The 19,413-nt window shown below is 47.4% G+C and overlaps 1 protein-coding gene across 6 annotated transcripts in view; it reads right to left on the bottom strand.

Moving 5' to 3' along the window:
* The window catches only part of clec16a (C-type lectin domain containing 16A), a 57,051-nt gene that overhangs the window by 17,972 nt on the left and 19,666 nt on the right, over positions 1 to 19,413 (bottom strand). For all 6 annotated transcript variants that reach the window (XR_010326807.1, XM_064315911.1, XM_064315909.1 and 3 more), the window contains 10 exons: positions 17,075 to 17,201; positions 13,519 to 13,619; positions 11,103 to 11,225; positions 10,522 to 10,631; positions 9,199 to 9,247; positions 7,766 to 7,812; positions 6,597 to 6,725; positions 5,039 to 5,159; positions 524 to 675; positions 49 to 253 (listed from right to left, as the gene is read on the bottom strand). Coding sequence is in view for 5 of the 6 variants with exons in the window: in XM_064315911.1 (XP_064171981.1) it covers positions 49 to 253; positions 524 to 675; positions 5,039 to 5,159; positions 6,597 to 6,725; positions 7,766 to 7,812; positions 9,199 to 9,247; positions 10,522 to 10,631; positions 11,103 to 11,225; positions 13,519 to 13,619; positions 17,075 to 17,201 (1,164 nt within the window). In the remaining variant the exon portion in view is untranslated. The remainder of the gene's footprint in view (positions 1 to 48; positions 254 to 523; positions 676 to 5,038; positions 5,160 to 6,596; positions 6,726 to 7,765; positions 7,813 to 9,198; positions 9,248 to 10,521; positions 10,632 to 11,102; positions 11,226 to 13,518; positions 13,620 to 17,074; positions 17,202 to 19,413) is intronic.

The raw sequence follows: 19,413 nt of genomic DNA, 5'->3' as shown, positions 1-19,413 counted from the left end.
GTGGCTACAGCACGCGGTGACAGGGCAGAAGGGGGCGGGGCTCCTCACCTGCGATCCTCTGCATCTTCATGCGGCGCGCCTGGATGCGGCCCTTGGCCAGCCGCTGCTTGGCGATGATGCAGCGGATGTGGTCGGCGAAGATGAAGGTGGCCTGCAGGATGGGGAAGGGCTTGGCGTGCGGGTTGGAGGTGGGCTTGTGGATTATGATGCTCAGAGCCCTGCTGTCGTCCTCCACACCGGACACCTGCATGTCCTGGGAAAAACACAAACACGCACAAGCGCGCACACACACGCACACACACACACACACACAGACAGACAGACAGACAGACACAGAGAGAAACACACACAGAGGCGCAGACACTTTTTACTTTGTAGTACGTCAGTGTATTTCAGAACACTGTTGTCTGAGATGCTTTCTTTGCTTTTAGCCCTTGAACTGCATTCATCACACACTGCCGCCTGTCACTGGGACACAGGTGAAGACCACAGCTGGAGCCCTCCGCAAAATCGCCACGGTTACCTGCAGGAGGCCAGCGAACTTGACCACGCCCCAGCCCAGGCGCTTGGTCTCCGGCTCCACCAAGCTCATCTGGTAGATGTCCACCGCCAGGAAGCGCTGGGCCTGGCTGCCATCTTTCGACACCACCATACAGGCGATCAGGTCGCTGTTATCTGCCAATCACAAGTGCGCAAGGTTAACCACCAATTCATTAGCACACACTGTCCGCCAATCAAAAGCACACCCCCGAACACCATTAGCTGCCAATCAGACGTGCGCCCGGGAAATACACACTGTTACTCGCCAAAGAGAAATATACCAAAGAAATGCAGACTTTATTAAAAGTGCATGAAAAGCTGCACACAGATGTTCACAGGATCCCAGAACCACAAACCATTTCAGGGAAGATGCACAGAGGGATCCACCAGACTGGGATGGCTGCCGAACCTGTGGTTTGTTTTTCCACCTTCTTTAACTTACTGCACGCACATCAAGACCAGCTGATATCTATCACACCTGGGTTCTGCCTTATCAACAGTCACCCTCCCTCCCTCCCAACCCCACAGATCAATCCGTGGTTTCACAAAAATCAGACAGACAACTGAACAAAAAACGTTTGAACAAAGTGAACAAAGAGCAAAGTGTTGGCTCTGGAACGGAGATGCTGGGATGCTACCAGTTTGATTCCCTGTGACCCTGAGCTGGCTACGGAGTTGATCTGCGCAAAAAAAAAAAAAACATACAAAAGAAAATCATCAGCCCCAATTTTCCCACATTCCAAAGTTTTCCCACATTTAACCTCGGCGACCCGTGAGACGTTCAGTGGAACGCTGAGCACCAATCCCGCCAAAAATGGCATTTTTATTTGCGTGCAGGGGCACGTCAGGTCCACACAGATACTGGGGCAGAATTTCTTTTATTATTTTATTTAAATTTTTATTTTTTATAGAAAGGATCAGAAAGGCGCACCCCCCACCCCCCCCCCCGGCGCCGACGGATTTTACTTGCTGCGAAATTCCCTGGAAACTTCCTCTCTGGGGAAGCGGCTCTCTTTAAAAAGCCTCACCACATTAAAGGGAAACCACGCCCGGATTCCACGTTACTGCGTCTGACTGAGCCGCCACACTGGGAAGCAGCTGACAGCGCACCTTTGCTGAGGTCGGTATGATGCAATAAGCTCTTTAAATGTTCTATATTATCATGCAACAAATTTGCTTACCATCCTTTTTTTTTTTTTACAGCAAGGAACCGCCATCTAAGCAAGGATTCTCCTGAACCAGCTTAACGCAGCGGGTGTGAGGCTGAACACGCCCGTCCAGACGTTCCCCAGGCCAACCACTCGGCACCAGCCAGGCCAACGAGAAGCAGATCTGGGGTTTTTACAGCATTTGACCCAGATGCCAGTGGCCCGATTGGAAAGGGAGGGACAGGACCGCAGTTATGCCGTCCTCACGGAGGAGAGAGGAGCACAACCACGGCTGACCGTGAGGAATTTGTGGACAGGCCTTCCGCATAAAGCAAGAAATCGACCGACGTCCTGCTCCTGGAAATTTCAAGTTTCATCCTGGGGACATTTCTCCAGGCCTGCTCGGCCTGACGTCAAACTGAACCCAAACTGGGCTCCAACCGGACTGAACGTCTAGGCGAACAAGACTGGCTACGCCCTGAAAAGAGAGCAGCTGCTCAGAGAGCAGTGCCCCCTGGGCTGAATCTGAGGCACTGCAGAGTGGAAGTGGTCAGGGACAGAATCGACCAGACGACGCGAGTGACTCAGCGTTCGTGTTTGGACCACACGCATGGAGCCCCATAATAAACTGTAACTTTTTATTTCCCGCTAACTTCACTTCCTATTGAAACACACTTGACCATGGTCTGCAATGTCTCAGACAGTGGCACCAGTGGTTCTCTCTTTTTGTACGTTTCTGTCACGTCTGCTTAGCTTATACTCTGTGTGTGTGTGTATGCGTGTGTGTTTGTGTGCCTGTGTGTGTGTTTGTGTGCATGTGCTTCAGAGAACTGTGGTGACTCAGAACTGGGGTGAACTTTTTGTAAATTCATTTTGTGGCAAAATGATATTGTTTCTTGGCATAGTTTGAAGGGCATTTACCAGCACCAGATGTTAAAAATGTTCAAGATAAGTCTTGGTGTCAGTGGGTGTCATTTCCTATTTCCTGAAGGAGTGAAAGAACTGTGTGGTGGAGTGTGTGTGTGGGGTGAGTGACTGTATAGGGCTCCTGGCTCTAGCCTCCGTTGCTGCACGCCACAACAGACGACCCCACACTGCACCACAACAGGTTCTTGGTGAAGTGGGGGGGGGGGTGGTCCCCAAACTCGAACGTGGGGGTGCACTGTGGGTATAGCGCTTTAACTGTCAAATACAGCGCTATACGCAGCACGGGCAGGGCTAGTACACCCATAACAAACGGAGTCGGGCGTTAGCCGAGCCAAGGCGCAGCGCAAGCAGGCGGGTCTGCAGTCTCCGGCGGGTAAGGGAGCAGGAACTGGGCTGACCCGACTGCGGTGCGGAGCACGTGCCAACACGACAGTGGGCGAGAGAGGTGAACGCCGCGTCCGCCGCGTCCGCCGACCGACGGCAGAGCAGGGCGTCCGTCTCCCAGGCCGAGCGCCGCTTTCTCCAACGCGCCGCACGGCGCGCACGCCGCCGAGAGCGCGGCCGGGATTCGGGTCACGTTCGGCCGCGCGGTGCGGCTACAGCTCACACGATCGGCTACGGCTAATGACCCGGGGGCGTGGGGGTGGGGGGGGTGGGCGGGGGGGCGGTATGGGGGGGCCGGGGGAATAAACTCTTTATCATTGGGAGATACAGAAAGAAGAAGTTAGCTTTTCGTTGCCTGGCCAACGTCATGGATTTCAGCAGCCGCTCTTTTTTGAAGGCCGGGTGTCTCTGAACGTGCAGCCGCCGGGTGGAAACACGCAGATAAGAGGGCGTGAGCGCACCTCTCAGCTAAAAAAAATTCCCATCATTGACGGACTCACTATCTTGTGCCTATCTTGAGTCCGTGCAGGGTAAACATCGGATGCAGTCGAAACGGTCATTTATCACAGTGTTTTAAATGCCCTTGTCTTTCCTTATCTTATCTTATCAGCCTCCCAGGCCTGCTGTGGCTCCAGACCAAAAAAAATTATACACAAGAATAATTTAATCAGGAAAGTTTTGGCCAGGGGCCAGAAATGCACTGGAGCAGGGAGGCAGTTAAGAAGGAAAGACAATGGCGACTCATAAATTACCACACCGACCATAACCGTGTCAGAACAGGCCAGAGAGGAGCCGTGGAGGCCTGGTACGAGAGCAAGGGAAATTAGGCAGGAAGTGAGGTAGAGCCAATCCCGCCCCCGACCCTCCCGTCCGCCTACCCACCTAGAGAGGGCCGGCCCACCGTTTGCTCTGAACCCGTGGGTCGTGCCAGGAACAGCATCACCGCCCACGGCAACAGCGGGAACCAATCCCGCGAGGAGGAGAATATGACTCACCCCCGAGACAATACAACAAACTCTCCACAGCTCAAAGAGCATGGCCACGGCCACTGACACAAAGCCAGAATACTACGCAGGTTTCTTTAGTCGAGTCACACAAAACCCGATTCCTCATAACCACACCGATTCTGTCACATTTTCATTATTACTTCACATAAAATACAGGCCACATGCTCTGTACAGTACACTTCACGTACAGGTAGCGTCAGAAAACAGAAAGCCTGGGAAAGTGAAAGAAAACTAGCGTATGCAAAGCAGAGGCTAAGCAAATGACACGGACACGAGCGTCTGCAAAACGGCTGGCTGGAACTAAGCCGAGCATTTGTGCAAGACTCATTGACTGTGAAAGAGGCGTTAATGATCCGGGGGGGGGAAGGGGGGTGTTGGGCAGGAGCTTCAGTGTCAAAGACAAGTCAACCTGTTTATGTTTCCTAAGCGACTGTAGCCAAGGCGATGACATGGTAAAAGCGAGAGTTGAGCAGAAAAGGTCGGCGGTGGGCAGGCGCGCGCGCTCCGGGGCGGTGATGCCTGTGCAAACGTGTGGATGAGGTCAAAGCACGGGCAGAAGCGGGGGAGCAGCCTGGGGCTGCCGCGGCCAGAGTCATCAACAATGGCGGCGACCCGAATGACTTTGACGCTCCAATTTCCCCCCTCCCCCCCCACCTACCTGTTATCTATACTGTAGAACTTCTTTTACAGCTGTAACAATTCCCTCACACCTAACTGTGCCTGATATCAAAAAGGCAGAGATTCTCTGCAGTGGTTTCAGTTCATGATACCGAAGGCGGTCATTATTATTCTTGTGTGTGTATATCGTCATGTCGGTCAGTCAGTGCGAGAACATAATCCAGGCCCATCAGTCAGGCTCGAGGAGGGTGTTGGGGGGGGGGCATTTCAAGAGGGGGTGAGGTGTTTCTGGGAGGGAGTAAGAAGGGTGTGGTGTATAGGTGGTGTGACAGAGGGCGTGCAGGGGGTTGATGGGGTGCAGTGAGCGTTATTTAGCGGTGTGGTCAGAGGGGGCGCTGCTGCTCCAGGACTCACTCAGGTCCAGCACGTCGTCGGTCTTGATCAGGTCCTCGGGGCGGGTGAGGGGCAGCTGGGTCTCCGGCTCCTCCTGCAGGTGCAGCGACAGCGAGCGCAGCATGAAGAACACCCGGATCGCCTGCAGGGAGACAGCATTTCAGTTATACACCAACTTTACAGCCATTTCAGTTATACACCAACTTTACAGCCATTTCAGTTATACACCAACTTTACAGCCATTTCAGTTATACACCAACTTTACAGCCATTTCAGTTATACACCAACTTTACAGCCATTTCAGTTATACACCAACTTTCATCACCATTTCAGTTCAGTACACCAACTTTACAGCCATTTCATTTAAGCATTTCAGCTACACCAACTTTACAGCCATTTCAGTTATACACCAACTTTACAGCCATTTCAGTTATACACCAACTTTACAGACATTCAGGTATTCACAATTGATTATTTTCACCAACTTTACATCCATTTCAGTTATACACCAACTTTACAGCCATTTCAGTTATACACCAACTTTACAGCCATTTCAGTTATACACACAAAACTTTCACCATTGCCATTTCAGTTATACACCAACTTTACAGCCATTTCAGTTATACACCAACTTTACAGCCATTTCAGTTATTCACCTGCTACACCAACTTTACAGCCATTTCAGTTATTTACCTGCTACACCAACTTTACACCCATTTCAGTTATACACCAACGTTACAGCCAGTTCAGTTATTCACCTGCTAGACCAACTTTACAGCCATTTCAGTTATACAACAGTGAAATTTTTATTTCATCACTGTTGGTTAACATTACACTTAATGATTATAAATGTGTCTTCTGTGCCTTCCTGGAGATATTGCATTTCCTGAGAACACCACAGACGTTCTCCACTTCTGTGAGTCTGCTAGGTCAGTGTAATGCAGTCCATATGCAGCCCAAACAGAAACTCTAAAAAATCCTTAACAAAAAGGCTTGTGTGTATTAACCCCAATATAGCAATGTTATTTCCGACAGGCACCCAAATATATTACACACATTATTACGAACATATCATCGATTACAAAAAACGCACACCAAACGTAGTGCGTGGCCAGGGATATGTGCATCATAATCGCTTCTCTCGGCTGGGGAGATGCAGAATCCCTACAATCTGATAAAACACTCAAATTTGATGAAAAGGGTTAACCACGCGGTCTTGCAAAATAGCTTCCTCATAGAAGTTCAGTAGAAATTCATGGTTAAATACATGGTAAATAAAGTCTCAATGCTCTGGGAAGCTCCCATCAGACTGAAGCCACAAATAGCCTGAGCCCGTCTGTAGCCGGAAAAATAAAACACTGCTGTCAGGACAGCGGCACTTGAAACTGTCCATGCTGAATCCTGGGGACTGTGAGGCCAGATGGACTTGTTCTCATCCAGAACCTTCCTCCCCGCAAGCTGTAACCCTGCAACAGAGGTTACGCACACCTTTGTGTGTGTGTGTGTGTGCGCCTGTGTGCGTATGTGTGTCTGTGTGTGTGCGTATGTGTGTGTGTGTGTCTGTGTGTGTGCGCCTCACCCTGCGTGTTCTCTCCACGTCTCCACAGGGCAGCCTCTTGACGAAGTCGATGCCGGTCAGCGGGGTGCCAGTAGGGGGCAGTAGGATGGAGGCATCCATCATCAGGTACTCCACGTTTAGAGGCTTACTCTGAGCACACAAGGACATGCACACCCATACAGACACAGACACACAGCCAAGCAAAGTGTGGTCACCATGGTGATCTCACAATCTTGCACCGATATTCCAATTTGACTCCTAAAACTTGTAATTTATCAGCATACACCAGCCCTCTTAGCCTCTCCCATACCAGCAGTAATTCACAATGGTTGAAGGGTTCCCTTAAGAGTTCTGTTGAGCACACAGCTTGGGAAAGGTCGAGTTCACATGCACACAGGTGCACAGGCACACACACGTGCACACACTGGCGTACACACACGTGCACACACACAGGCGCACACACACGTGCACACACTGGCGCACACACACGCACACACAGGCGCTCACACAGAAGGCGTGCACAGTGTGCTTTATACTTAAGTGCTCTTGTATATGAAATGCAGGAAATGAGGCTTTTGCTTGTTTAAATTTGACAAGTCCTTCACTCAACAAGTATGACCTCAAGCCAACATTACATAAACTAGAAAGTATGTACAAGTATGACTTCCGCCAACCAGTAGCCAGTGCTCTGTTGACCTTTGACCGTTTGGATACAAAATGTCATCATTTTATTATTTTATCCTATTAGACATTAGTGTGAAACTTTGTCATAATTAGCGTATGAATTCTTGAGTTATGGACAAAAACGTGTTTTGTGAGGTCACAGTGACCTTAATCAGTTCATCCTGAGTTTAAGTGGACGTTTGGGACAAATTTGAAGAAATTCCCTCAAGGCGTTACTGAGATATTGCATTCATGAGAGTCGGGATGGATGGACGGACGGAAGGACGGATGGACAACCCGAAAACATAATGCCTCTGGAGGCATAAGAAACAAAACCAATAGGGAAAACAGTTTAGTCTCGTGAGCGAATTCCTGTGTGTGTCTAGATGTATGTGACTACTCCTGTGCGCATGTTAGCCAGTGTGCATGCGCCTGCGTGTGCGCATGTTAGCCAGTGTGCATGCGCCTGCGTGTACGCATGCCTGCGCGTGCATGCGCCTGCATGCGCCTGCGTGGCTCAAATTTACCGTCATGCTCCTGTACTCGTCTTCAAACATGTCAAGGAAAATCTCTTCTCCCTGCGTGAAGATAGAGACTCATGATCAGAAAGAGAGGAGAAGAGAGGGGGAGAAATAGATGGGGAAAGAAAGAAAAAAGAGGGGAGAAGGAGAGAGAGCAGAAGCCTAGAGCAAAGCTGCCCAATCCTGTTCCTAGAAATCTACCGTCCTGCAGGTTTTCACTCCAACCCAAACACAGCACACCTCATTCAACAACCAGAGATCTTGTTGAGCTACAAATTAGTAGAATCAGATGACTCATATTATGGTTGAAGTGAAAACCTACAGGACGGTAGATTTCCAGGAACAGGGTTGGGCAGCCCTGGCCTAGAGGCTTCATTTTGCATGTGTGCCAACCCCTCGCTGACTCCAGGAACATGGAAACAGGCCAAATTCGGCTCTGCCAGCACAAACTATTAAGCCTACACAGCTGGGCATCTCTCAGGGAAGAGAAGAGGGGGGAATCTCTGTGTGCTTTAGCTGAATAAGACTGAAAACACAGGTGCAAGCGTTGCTCATGGACCATTAGCTGCTGAGAATTTTAAGCAACACATACGCTAACTTATACAGTTAAAAGCATGTCTGAAGAGCGCTTACACTTAAATTATCCTTAAGTTTCAAACTTAAAAATTTTTAAAACTCAATTTTAAAAACCGGGATTTGCTACACTTGAGGACTTTCAAGGTTTCTCAGGGAGCGTGGGAACCTGGACAAGGAGCAGCCAAACTGTGAACAAACCAGCCAAACCGAGTCCAAATGCACCAAAACCAAACCACAGCCTGGGACAGCCTGTGCTCACTCTCTTTCAACAAACAATAACTGCAGAAGAGCAAAGGACTGATCCAACTCCTTCAGTTCAGGAAAGTACTATCCAAACATTTGTTTGGGGAGAGAAAAAAATACAAATTAAAAATAACAAAGACTAAACTGTTCAATTCAAATTTCAATTCAATTTTATTTGTACAGCGCTTTTTATAGAGAACTGTCACAAAGACACTTTACTGAGTAGCAAGACAAGGGCAAAAAGAGCAAACGCCAGGCCTGAACCCCCAAAACTGTGGCTTTTCAGAATCAGGATTAGGTGCCACAGGTGGGTCTCATGCAGACTCAGTTTAAAAGTAGATAACAGGCACTTCAGCTAAGGAAAGACTGAAAAAATGTGTCATGGCCTTACCAGAAGAGTCACGGCAGCTTTTGGCATTCAAACAGAAACACCACCAAAAAAACCCCCCACAACCCAATCATGCCATGACCTGCCAAAACGCGAGCTGGAATTACCGAGCTCCTCGCAGCGCTGGCGCGACCGCAATCGTGTTCTGGAGATGTCACGTGGGCCAGACTCCGCCAAAGGGAGGCGCCGGCAAACTAGAAGTACGGTTGAGCGGGAAAAAGAGAGGGTTCACTTGCCTTGTAAAAGCGGCGCAGGAGGTGCAGGCTCTCTTCTCTGGCACCCTAACACGGAGGAGAAACGGGTGCAGGTAACGCCACCGGGAGAAAAATAGAAAAATTAAAAAAAAGACCTGGTTTTTTTTTTCCCCCTGCTAGCTTTGAGGTTATCCACACCACCCTTACAGCGATGCGAATGAAAAAGTATGCCTGCTTTTCGAATGTCGGCTTTTTTTCTTCGTTGAATAGATAATGACCGGTAAACTCTGTTGTGTTATCGGTCACATGAGGTCATATTCATTTACTATTGGCACTTGGAGTGGACTAGATGAAGGTCAGTTATGTCCAAATATATGAAAGCACAGAATTGAAAGAGGGTGTGCTTCATTTTTACATCAACGTATTTGTGCGTAAATTTACAGCTGGTTAATTACCATTTAAGTGGACACTGTTCGTAATTCTAATTCAAACCGCTAAATAAAGCCTCCCCCATTGAAAGTTAATTTCATTAGTCAGATATCAGTCTCTTGTTCCTTCACATAGCCTTTGGTTAATTCTTGTTTCTAAGTTTTGAACCAAAAAAAAAATGCCAGGAGAAATTTCTAAAAAAGGCAATAAAACGTTGCAATTCTCCAAAGAAGTGCCGTTCCTCGGAAGTCACAAGACTGGTTGCTAATTTGACCCTAGACAATAATGTTAAAAAAGTGATGATAAAAGGAAATCAAATTAAAGATGAATTTCAAATGTATATATACAGAACTAAAGACTGGGCCATTTTTGAAAAGAAACCAAGCATTTCAAAATGATGCCTTTAAAAGGTTATAAAATATAAAACATGAAACAGAGGAATGTTTCCATAATAGTTTCCATAATAAATATTGGGCTGGCTATATTTGCCTTGTATCCAGCCTGGTCTATGGCTGTGTGCCTAACAGAGATAAATGTGCAGACTGAAAGACAGGACAGCCTGTCCCACTTTAACCAATACGTCACCGACATATTACATTCCAAACCATAGGCTTTAACAAGAAATATCTATCAGATATACATTTCAGCCCTCATTAAATCACCCATCATAGTCTACTTGATGGTTATTCCAGTTAAAAGTCATTCAAAGTAACTTTAAAACTGTTATTTACAGTTACACTAAAATTATCTTGACGTTGGCAAAAAGTCATTTATTTTACAGTTTTTTAAAATGGTTTAAAACTATCGTGGTTATAGGCACCAAAACGTCATTTGGTCATTTAAAATTATTTGAAATGGTTAAATGTTATTTAAAAAGTTATTACTAGTTTTAACCTAAAATGTGAAGGCATTATTTAAAGAGGAAAGGCTACCTCCAGGCAGGCCAGGTGGACATCTTTGATGATGCAGCCGCTGGGGGAGAGGACCGACTGCTTCAGGAGGAGGCAGCTGAGCTCTAAAGTAGCCAAGCGCACCTTCCCATCTGTACAGAACAAACAAAGAGAGAACTACTGATCCCAGAACAGCGCTCAGCAAGCAGACCACACTGTAAAATAAAACTACGAATCCCAGAACAGTGCTGAGCACAGAGACCACAGTGTAAATTAGAACTACTGATCCCAGAACAGTGCTCAGCAAGCAGACCACACTGTGAAATAGAACTGCTGATCCCAGAACAGTGCTGAGCAGAGAGCACAGCGCAAAATAAAACTACTGATCCTAGAACAGTGCTGAGCAGAGAGACCACAGTGTAAAATACACACGTGCATGCTTAAAGCATCCTTTTCAAAAAGAAAATGAGGAGGGTGCTAGGCAGTGTTGGGGGATTGGGGGGTGGAGGTGTTGGGGGTTAGGGTAATGAGGAATGAGGAAAGGGCGGGTGTTGGGTGTTGGGTGAACACATAAGCACAGGGTTAATGGTGTAGAGAGTTATGGGAATCTCTCCGGGGCATACCGGGCTGAGCAGCCTGGCTCATCACGCGGATCAGCCTCTCCACCAGCACCTGGCTGTAGCTGCTCCTCTGCTGATCCCCTTGCACTGGCAACTGCAGCTTCTCCAGGAGCAGAGGGTTTATTCCTGTACACAACCAAAAAAACAACTGTTACGCAAGTATTAGACATCAAACACATAGAACACACACACCCACACCCCAACCAGTAAACAACCATTACACAGGGATTAGACAATAAATGCATTATGCACACGCACGCACACACACACACACACACACACACACCACAACCAATAATACCCTTAAACAACCAGTAGACGCCTGATAAAGACCATCACACGCCCATGAAACACACCCTTCTCACATACACACAGACAAGCTGTGACAACCCATCTGGCAGACCTTTCACTTGCTTATCAGCGTTGTGAGATTGAGGTACACAAGGCTGCTTGCTTTCACTTTCAGGATGAGACGGAGGTAAAAGAGGCCCAGGCAGTAAGACGGGGCTGGCCACAGACACAGCGAGGCGCCACTCCGAAGGAACGGGTTGAGACACCTCAGATCACACGCCCTCTGAACGCACCGCGCTGAGGGAGGTGCGCGTATACTGACAACAACACCACAGCAAAGCAGCTTTCCATCCGCTCATTTTCAATAAAGTTTGGCTCTTTCGCCTAATGAGCGATAAGGGAGAGAAAGGGAGAGAAAGATGATTTGCCTAACATGCATGACACGCGACCCTTGCTCTTCAATTACCAAGATAGAAACTCATAAAACAGAAAGCAAAGCGCAGTTCTCCGAACTAATGCAGATCCCTGACTCACTCCCAAATGACATCTGCGGTAAATTACTTGCGGAATGACATCTAGGGCTGCCTGCAAGTGATCTCTATCAGTCTGCAGATGTTCGCTGGACAGCTGGGCCGAAAGATATTTCGTTTTTAACAAGGAAGGACGAAGCCGCGTGGCTCCGGTCCACGGCCCGCGCCGGCGACTAAGCGGGGTGGGGGGGGGGCTTTGGTGAGCCTCGCCCCTGCACCAGGGCTGAGCAGGGTTAGGGTGGCTCTGCGGGTACTGCGGCCCTCCAGGAACAGGGCTGAACAGCCCCTGCCAGAGCACCATATGACCTGGGCATGTCATCCCTAGGCCAGGCCTGCTCCCACGCTTCGCTGCTCCCATCCCCATGGATCACGGCCACAGCACAGCTGGGAGTTGCGTAATCCGGTAAATCTCGCTGCGGTTGGGAAATCTGGTAAAAAAACACTGCTGTTGTGTAATTTGAGAAAGATCACAGTAGTAATGCTAGATAACTATGATTGTAGCTGTGTAAAGAACGCAGCTTTGGTATAGGTCGCTATGATTGACTGTGTAAAGCACAGCTTTAGCTGTGTAAAGAGCACAGCTTTGGTAAAGTCACTATGATGTAGCTGTGTAAAGAGCACAGCTTTGGTATAGATCGCTATGATCGTAGCTGTGTAAAGAGCACAGCCTTGGTATAGGTCGCTATGATTGTAGCTGTGTAAAGAGCACAGCTTTGGTATAGGTCGCTATGATTGTAGCTGTGTAAAGAGCACAGCCTTGGTATAGGTCGCTATGATTGTAGCTGTGTAAAGAGCACAACTTGGTATAGGTCGCTATGATTGTAGCTGTGTAAAGAACGCAGCTTTGGTATAGGTCGCTATGATTGTAGCTGTGTAAAGAGCACAGCTTTGGTATAGATCGCTATGATCGTAGCTGTGTAAAGAGCACAGCTTGGTAAAGATCACTATGATCATAGCTGTGTAAAGAGCACAGCTTTGGTATAGGTCGCTATGATTGTAGCTGTGTAAAGAGCACAGCCTTGGTATAGGTCGCTATGATTGTAGCTGTGTAAAGAGCACAGCCTTGGTATAGGTCGCTATGATTGTAGCTGTGTAAAGAGCACAGCCTTGGTATAGGTCGCTATGATTGTAGCTGTGTAAAGAGCACAGCCTTGGTATAGGTCGTTATGATTGTAGCTGTGTAAAGAGCACAGCTTTGGTATAGGTCGCTATGATTGTAGCTGTGTAAAGAGCACAGCTTTGGTATAGGTCGCTATGATTGTAGCTGTGTAAAGAGCACAGCCTTGGTATAGGTCGCTATGATTGTAGCTGTGTAAAGAGCACAGCCTTGGTATAGGTCGCTATGATTGTAGCTGTGTAAAGAGCACAGCTTTGGTATAGGTCGCTATGATTGTAGCTGTGTAAAGAGCACAGCCTTGGTATAGGTCGCTATGATTGTAGCTGTGTAAAGAGCACAGCTTTGGTATAGGTCGCTATGATTGTAGCTGTGTAAAGAACGCAGCCTTGGTATAGGTCGCTATGATTGTAGCCGTGTAAAGAACGCAGCTTTGGTAAAGAACGCAACGGTCGCGGTCGTCTAACCTGGTCGAGCAGCTCACCTTCGCTGTGAGACATGGCGTACAGGAGGCAGAGGACGAAGAGGGCGTAGTAGTCATCGTTCGTGCAGTCCAGGGCGTTGTAAACCATGTCCAGGAAAGGCCTGAGAATTCACACACACACAGGCAAAATCAATCTTACCATCCTAAAGTAAGGGGAAAAAATCATAACTGTGTTATGAGACAAATCAGACAGTCAGATCAAAGAAATATTTAAAGCAGATAAGCATTACTACACCCTCGTGCGCGTAACAACGCACGTGTTACAGGAAAACCTGTGCAAGAGAAGGCATTCCAATCACCCAGCTGTTTCTTCTGGCCCAACGCACCACGCACAGCTTTCACTTTACGCTGTGAAGACCTGGTCACTTCGGGTCACCCTCATTTTGTACTGTGAATACCCCCTGGGCATTTTTGGTCACAACACCACACGGTTGGGATTCCGGGTGTTGTTTTAAGGCACACCAATGTTGTACCCTGGTCTTCATGTTTTTTTTTATTTATTTTTTTTTAATGGTGACACCACAGGTATTGATGCAAGCAAGGTGAAAAGATTTATTGTTTCACACGCAAATGCAATTTACCACCATCATTCCGCAACTGAAAACCGCTTGGGAGCCAATAGCGCGAGCGTTCGACAACAGAAAGGAAAAGTGGATTCACGCTCGAGACAGTGCCCGACGGTTTGGCGATGGTGAGAAAACGGACACGTTTCAGCACGCTGGAAGGGGGGAGAAGTTCGAAGAAGGCAGACGTGTTCCACCCTGTCGGGAAACTCCCGGAGAATTAAACCTCAGACCTCACGAACAAGGGGCGAATAAAAGCACTGCAGAGCACCGTATCCTATGACTATGACCGTCAAAATACACGGCTTTTGTTTGTGACAGGATGGCTCACGCAGTCCAAGGCACTGCAGTTCGTACACCAAAGGTTTCCAAGAACCTACATACCCTTCAATTTATAGCTATTGGCTCCTCCACCGTAACCTCCTGTATTATTCATTATTATTGCTAGACAGTTTTCTGCACTGAAGTGCCAAAACTCAGGAAGGCCATCTAAAAATCCCTAGATATCCAGTGCTTCCTTGGTTTACTTTATATGAAATTTGGTTTGCGGAGGCCGGGATAGGGGAATATGGGCCAGTACAAACAGAGCGCTTGGACTGCTTTTCTGTTTTTCTTTCATTAAAAAAACAGTTCAGTGCAGACAAAGAACATTCTTGGCGGGTGTTCTGCATCGCGCTCAGCTCTTCCAGATCGGAACGAACCGGGTCGCACTGATTGCGGTGATATGCTTGGCTTCAGCATTGGCTTTAGCCTCAGGGTCAGCTGTTGGGATGTAACCTCGCGCAGATCGGGGCTTATGCCAGACAAAGGGCAAAGCAACGCATCGGTGGTGCCAACGGACGTGCACCCGCAGACTCGCACCGCTCTCTCGCTCTCTCCACTCTCTCACTCTTCCCGCTCTCTCACCCTTGCCGCACTCCCTCATTCTCTCTGCAAGAATCTCGCTTTCTTTGTGCCTTCTCCGCCTGTCCTCCCTTACCCTGTCAGAAAGAAAAGGGCCTCCCTCTCCCATGCCTCCTCAGGGGAGGCGAACCTGTCCCGGTGAGGTCATACCAAGCGGCCAAAACCAGACTTCGTTTTTGAAGCTCATTTCCTGGTCTTGTTGTTCCTGGTTTCTCACTAGCGCCACTACGGTTGGCTCCAGTATAGGTGTTTTCATATCCGGTTTCCATGTAAGTCTACAGTACAAATGCGGTCAAAATACAAAGTCAATAATTTTCTCATGAGTACAAATAGTCACAATGTGTGTATTTTATTCGTCTTATGACTGTCCATGGGTCGATTTCATGATTTATTGTGTCATTTGGGCACTGTTATAATATTTGTTGTGGACCAATGAGGTACAGTTTGCGTCATGATTACTGCAGAGGACTAAACTACAGTAGGGGCTACAGTCTATGGTCACTGGGTGGGAGGTGGCGCCTCTTGGCCTTGACATTGCGGCTCCGACCACGGTCCACCTGTGCGAAGTCAGAAAATGCAGGCATCCCATTTCGTAGTGATTTCATTATGGCGTGTGCTATTTACAGCTGCAGTAGACGACCATAAAATAATCATCCTCTGAAGTTTTTCAGTAGGCGAGTCATTTTTACTATTTCCTTTAGCCTACTTAACCAAATAATTAGTTGGCAGAAAGCGTAATCAGCTTGCTATATTTGGTAGTCCAGCCTTGGTAGCCTATGCTAAAACTTCGGCTACCAAGCTATTTGACTAGCTAGCTAACCCTAACCGGCAAATATCTGTCAAACGTGTTTGACGGCTTGTCAGTTGTGTACATTCCGTAATTGTCTACCTGGGCCATGCTTCACGCATGTGACAAAGCTACTATAATCCCGATTTTGGGATAAACATTGCAAAATTTTCAGTTTCACAAAGCGAATTAAGAGACTTAAGGTTTATTTGCTGAATAACATACAACACACGATGAAATCACACACACAAAATTTAACGAAATTAACCATCTTTGTAAGACTGGTATTTAGAAAGGAACATGTTTTTAACATTTAAGAGACTGACAAGAGCATTTAAGACAGTGGTTCTCAGAATCGGTCCTGGGGGCTCCTTGCGTATATTGGCTTTTCTCCATTGGTTTTGATGATTTACAAGAAAAAAAAAATAGCCTAATAATAATTAGAAATTCAATTATTTTTGTCTTCATGCACCAGGTGGAAAACTTGCTGTACAAAGTGCGTTGTCATATTTACACGCCTGCAGATCAGTTATTAAAATACTTGGTAGATTTGTTAATCACCGCTGACAGTGTTAATTATTATTCGGTAGAAAGTGACTTGCGAACGATCGGTCAGCTAGCGTCACCCAGCAAGTGAACACCACAAACGGCGATGGAGTAGCTAGTAGCAGTTACTGGCTCATTAACTGACTGTGGCGAAAACCTACGACGATAACTTGCTCGGTTAACAGCAGGTCTACCAGACAGTTATATGAAAATAGCCTAGTCAAATCACCAGTAGCCTACACATCTCTGATTGATTGACCATCAGTGTAGTCGATGTCCTTCCCCTGTGGTTCATATTGCTAATGCGTGAGCTAACCACGGATAGCATACCTAGCTCACTGGCAAGCTGATATGCTAGCTAAGCATATTCGTTTTGCTGAAACATAATTGGAGGTAACTGAACATAATTGTATTATTAATGTCATACATATAACGTGATTACACGACACAGTACAGTCACGGATGGAAATGAAACTGGGTAAACATTTGATAATATATTTTAAAACATAACGGCAGACAGTCAGCTAGCCTCAAGTTCGTTCTGCAATCGTTCGTTCAGGTTGATGGGCTTTTCCGCACCGTACTGTCAAACACATTGTAAAAATCACAAGACCGCTTAACCCTATGGTTTTGGCTCCAAATCGACAACATGGCCAATCGACAACATTGAGCTTCAAAACGTGTTTTAGAGACCCACGGAGAGTCAATGGGTGACGTCATGGCTTTGTCCATATTTTTTACGGTCTCTGGGTCATACCTGCTCCTCAGGCCCTGGGCACCAGCGGCAGCGGCCGCGGCGGTCTTCTCCTCGTCTGTGATGTTCTGCTCCGTCAGGGTGGAGGGCTCCGACACCTTCGACTTCTCCATCACCACCATCTCGATCTCTGCGAACGAGCACTAGCACATCACCTACACCTGCAGAGCACCTCTAGCTCTCTGTGAACGAGCACCAACACATCACCTACACCTGCAGAGCACCTCTAGTTCTCTGTGAACGAGCACTAACACATCACCTACACCTGCAGAGCACCTTTAGCTCTCTGTGAACGAGCACTAACACATCACCTACACCTGCAGAGCACCTTCTCTGAACGGCACAAACATCCTAACTGCAGACACCTCTAGTTCTCGAACGAGCACTAACATCATCACCTACACCTGCAGAGCACCTAGTCGTGAGCACTAAACATCACCTCACCACTGCAAGCACTGCTACTCTGTGAAGCACTAAACATCACCTACACCTGCAGAGCACTCTATTCTCTACACCTAACACATCACCAACCTGCAGAACCTACTAGCTCCACATGCGCTGTAAAGCTGAATTATTTGCCCTAAAGTAAGGCAAGTGCCACCTGTACCCACAAACCAGTGCTCAAACGTCCCCTACCCCTGCAAACTAGTGCTAACACTTCACCTGCACTTAACAATGAGCACTAAAACATCACCTACGCCTGCGAACCAACACTAACACATCATCTGCACTTACAAATGATTGCTGCCATTATGGATAAACATTATTTCATTATTACCTCTGAAAAATATCCTACCCACAAACCTAACACAGTTCCCAGAACCAATCCATTACATGTTCTGCATGAACTAGGAATATTGTTTATGAGAACAGACCCAGGAGATCTTCAGGAACAGATAAGAGTGGCTGCAGGTTTTTGTTTTAGTCTGGCACTACATCATCTAATTCTACTAATAAACTAATGATGGCCTTCAACCAAGACCTTGGTAAGCAGAATCAGAGCCGCCTCACTGCTGGGCATGCACACGCATCATCCCTTTTCAAACAAGACAAAGGGATGAACACAGTAATGCCGAGCTGTTCTCCAGTCCTTGTGAACTGTATTGGAGGGCGCAGTCCTGTTCACTGCATTCTGTTACATCCCCACAAGGGGCAGGCCGCATGTGGCACAAGAGCTCGGATGCATCTGGAAACGCTTTGCAGCAGCCGTGGGCAGGGCGCAAGGGGAGGGAGCCTCCCCAGCCCAAACCCTCCTCCGCCTCTTAATAAAATCGGAATGAGAAACCGCATCCAAAGAAGAAAGGAGCAGGCAAACAACAGGACTGAAGGAGGGGCTCTCCTCCCAATCCATTTCTACACAAAGGGAGAAAGCGAGTGCGGTCGAGAGACACACACAGCCGTGGAAAGAGCGGTAGGCCCAGCGGATCACAGGGAGGCTCAAGAGGCCTTGCAGAGCACTCCTTCCACCTATCAAAGTGGCATTCACAGTTTTATGCTTTTAACACTGCTGGTCAATTTTGCCCTATAAAACCATAGTAGGCTTGTCTGTACTCTCTACCGCTTCATTTAGTAGCCTTTCATCAGTTTTTTTTTTAATCTCCAGGATTTGAAGGCCACTTACACCCATGAAATGCTGTAGTACAGGGCCTTGTGCCTGTTCATCAAGCCGTACATTTGCTCTCATTATAGAGATTCCACTAGTGCCTACTAGTGGTCAGACTGTGGTAAGGCTTTCCTGCGCACACAAAGCTGCTCCAACCTCACAGCAATGGAATGCATTTCACAGTGGAAAACAAGAGGGGAAAAAAAGCAGCAAATGGATGGTTATGGGAAAAAAAAAAAAACTGCTTGGCAGTGTTAAAGCTTTCTTTTTTTCCTTGCCTTCCACTTAGACACTTTGTAAAAATGATGCTGATGGGCTTTTTCCCCAAAACGTCAGCTCATATTTGGAGTGTGCGTTTATCTCGGTCATGACTGCAAGGTCATCACTTTAGAGGCTGGCTTTCCATCTGTTTAACTTCCCTTTGGCATCTATCGTAGTTCTCACTGCTTCTCTGCAGAGGACACTCTGAAAGACAGAGTGACGGAGGCCTCTGAGAGGCCCTGTGTTAAAAGCACCAGAACAAACGTCCTGTGTGAAAACCACACCGAAAAGCGGGGGTCCGAAGGGGAACGGCCGGTTTTTCTGTACGTTTTAGTTTCAGCTCCCATGTGCATAACTTCATTCACTGATTGGATAATGAGTGCACTCATTTACAAGGCCTAAAACTAGCAGCTACTGTAAATGAAAGAAGAAAAAAAAAAAAATGACACTATCCCTCTCGGGGTTGGGACTGACGCCC

The sequence above is a fragment of the Anguilla rostrata genome, chromosome 17 (genome assembly GCF_018555375.3).
Source record: "Anguilla rostrata isolate EN2019 chromosome 17, ASM1855537v3, whole genome shotgun sequence".
Classification (NCBI taxonomy): domain Eukaryota; kingdom Metazoa; phylum Chordata; class Actinopteri; order Anguilliformes; family Anguillidae; genus Anguilla; species Anguilla rostrata.
Note: the sequence above shows the minus strand (reverse complement) of the source record. Positions and strands in the feature narration are given on the sequence as shown.